At 39.4% G+C, this 2,290-nt stretch overlaps 1 protein-coding gene across 1 annotated transcript in view; it reads left to right on the top strand.

The window, feature by feature from the left end:
* Window positions 1-2,290, top strand: part of LOC107711769 (TCDD-inducible poly [ADP-ribose] polymerase-like) — a 36,098-nt gene that overhangs the window by 22,386 nt on the left and 11,422 nt on the right. The window contains exon 3 of the mRNA XM_016516815.1: window positions 996-1,182. Coding sequence (XP_016372301.1) covers window positions 996-1,182 — 187 coding nt within the window. The remainder of the gene's footprint in view (window positions 1-995; window positions 1,183-2,290) is intronic.

Genomic DNA, 2,290 nt, shown 5'->3' with positions numbered 1-2,290 from the left:
AGACAGTATAAGTCATTATAATCAGTAATTATGTCCCCACTGGATGCAACATGCCTCATTTATAATGGGTTTTATTGGTTTTGTCTCGTTGCGCCGGGACACGGCATCACAGTATGGTAAGGGGCGTAACATTTCCGTCACATGCTTGAGGAATTCGGCCAATCACAACGCACTAGATACTGTAGCTGGCCAATCAGAGTACACCTCGCTTTTCAGAACGATAAGCTTTGTAAAAACGATGCGTTTCAGAAAGGCGGGGCATAGAGGAGAAACTATAATGTGCAGTATGTGGAAAATAATGTTGTTTGAACCTTAAACCGCATAAACACATTTCATTACACCAAATACACAAAATAATGTTCTTTTTTTGCATCGTCATATGACCCCTTTAATAGTGGATGGTTTGTGATTTGTGTGTGACCATCTTTGAACAGAAGTATTTTGAGTATGTGTGTTTGTAAACGTTTTATATGATTTGACCATTAAAAAGGGCCTGTATAGGCCTCTTATTCTTCCACCGGTAGAATTTTGGGTCTGCATGTGGGTTGGGCATTATTTGAACCACTTTTGCCCAGACATTTCACCTTTAACCCCAAATCCTCTTTGTGTTGGAGAGTAAGTGTGATCGATGAGGCAATTATACACCCCTGGAGGTTGACCTAAAAAGCCGGGGTCTGAATGCAGGGGGCAGTCAGGGGGTCACCATTCCATCCCCCTCCGTCTGGAGGACAATCTCGCCCCTCATTGGGTTTTTCAGGACCACAAAGACCAAGGGAGAGTTTTCTAATAAGCCCAAGGAATTTTGTGGAAATTAAATTAAGTGTAAGACATTGTTTTTCTTCAAAGGCCTAGGACGTTTATTGATGTCGTGGCTCAAGGACAGATTATTAGCTGTCGGGAACTGAACCAACTGTTTTTATTCTGTGTAAGTGACTGTCATGTGCATGTGTTTGGGATTTTGTGTTTACATCTGTTTACTTTTGTTTCACGCACAGCGGTCGAGTGTTTACGTTGGACTTCAGTGCCATGCGAGTTTGTGACCTGGAGTTTGACCTCGTCAGGCGTCTGTCCACGCCTTCCAGCTCCACAGCCATGCCCACAAACACAAGTCCCACCCCTGACTGCCTGACTGTGTGGAAGTACTACTGTAGAGATAACTTTGGCTGGAGGGAATATTCAGAGGTGAGACACACCAATCTGATCCGTTCTTTCCCTTTCTTTTATAATTTCTTTCAGACAATTATAATTTTACATTAGATTTCTATTTTAAATAAAAAATGCTGTTCTTTTAAACCTTCTATTTATCAAAGGATCCTAAGCAATCCAACTGTTTTTAACACTGATGATAAGAAGAAATATTTCTTGAGCACCAAATCAGCATATTAGAATGATTTCTGAAAACTGGAGTAATGGCTGCTGAAAATTCAGCTTTGTCATCACAGGAATAAAATACATCATAAAATCGATTAAAATAGAAAACAGTTTTTTTTTTTTTTAATTGTAATATTTCACAATATTAATGTTTTTTATTGTGACTTTTTTCAAAACATCAAAAGATCAAGCCGACCTCAAGCTTTTTGGATTTTAGAATGGAAATAAAACCTAAACCTGTTCTTGAAAGATTTTGAGATTGCGCACATAAATAGCAGGTTTTCAGGTTTCAGAGTTAGTGTATGTTTGTGTGTGGTGTGTGTGTGTGGTTGGCTCAAAGAATGTACTCGTGATTGCGTTGTGTATTGGGTCTTAAGTCGAACTGGCTTGCACACACCGGAGAAGACGTCCTGTTCTACTCACAAGCGCCTGAAATCAGAACATTGCATAAGCGTTCCTTTGAAAACAAAGCTTTTTATTTCCTCTGAAAATCTCCTATGATGGATACATTCTGACCAGTGCTCCGGATAAATTGAGTGGGAGTCAGAGCACATTTAAAGGAGACATATTATGACCCTTTTTACAATATGTAATATAAGTCTCTGGTGTCCCCAGAATGAGTCTGTGAAGTTTCAGCTCAAAATACTCCACAGATAATTTATTATAACATTTTGAAAATGCCTATTTTGAGTGGAAGCAGAAACATTCTGTTTTTCGGGCCTGTTTCTTTAAATGCAAATGAGCTGCTGCTCCCCGCCCCCTTTTCCAGAATAGAGCTTGCGCAATTACAGTTTGGACCTGCTAAAAAACATCTGTTTTGGTTCTGATTATCATGTTTATCGCGCTGAAATCATGCGTTTTAAACCATATGAGTTTAAACTTCTGATATACAGTTCTCTGAGTGCACACGGACAGAAAG

The sequence above is a fragment of the Sinocyclocheilus rhinocerous genome, unplaced genomic scaffold (assembly GCF_001515625.1).
Source record: "Sinocyclocheilus rhinocerous isolate Xijiao unplaced genomic scaffold, SAMN03320098_v1.1 scaffold778, whole genome shotgun sequence".
NCBI classification, from domain to species: Eukaryota; Metazoa; Chordata; class Actinopteri; order Cypriniformes; family Cyprinidae; genus Sinocyclocheilus; species Sinocyclocheilus rhinocerous.
This window is presented reverse-complemented; position numbering and strand designations above follow the sequence as displayed.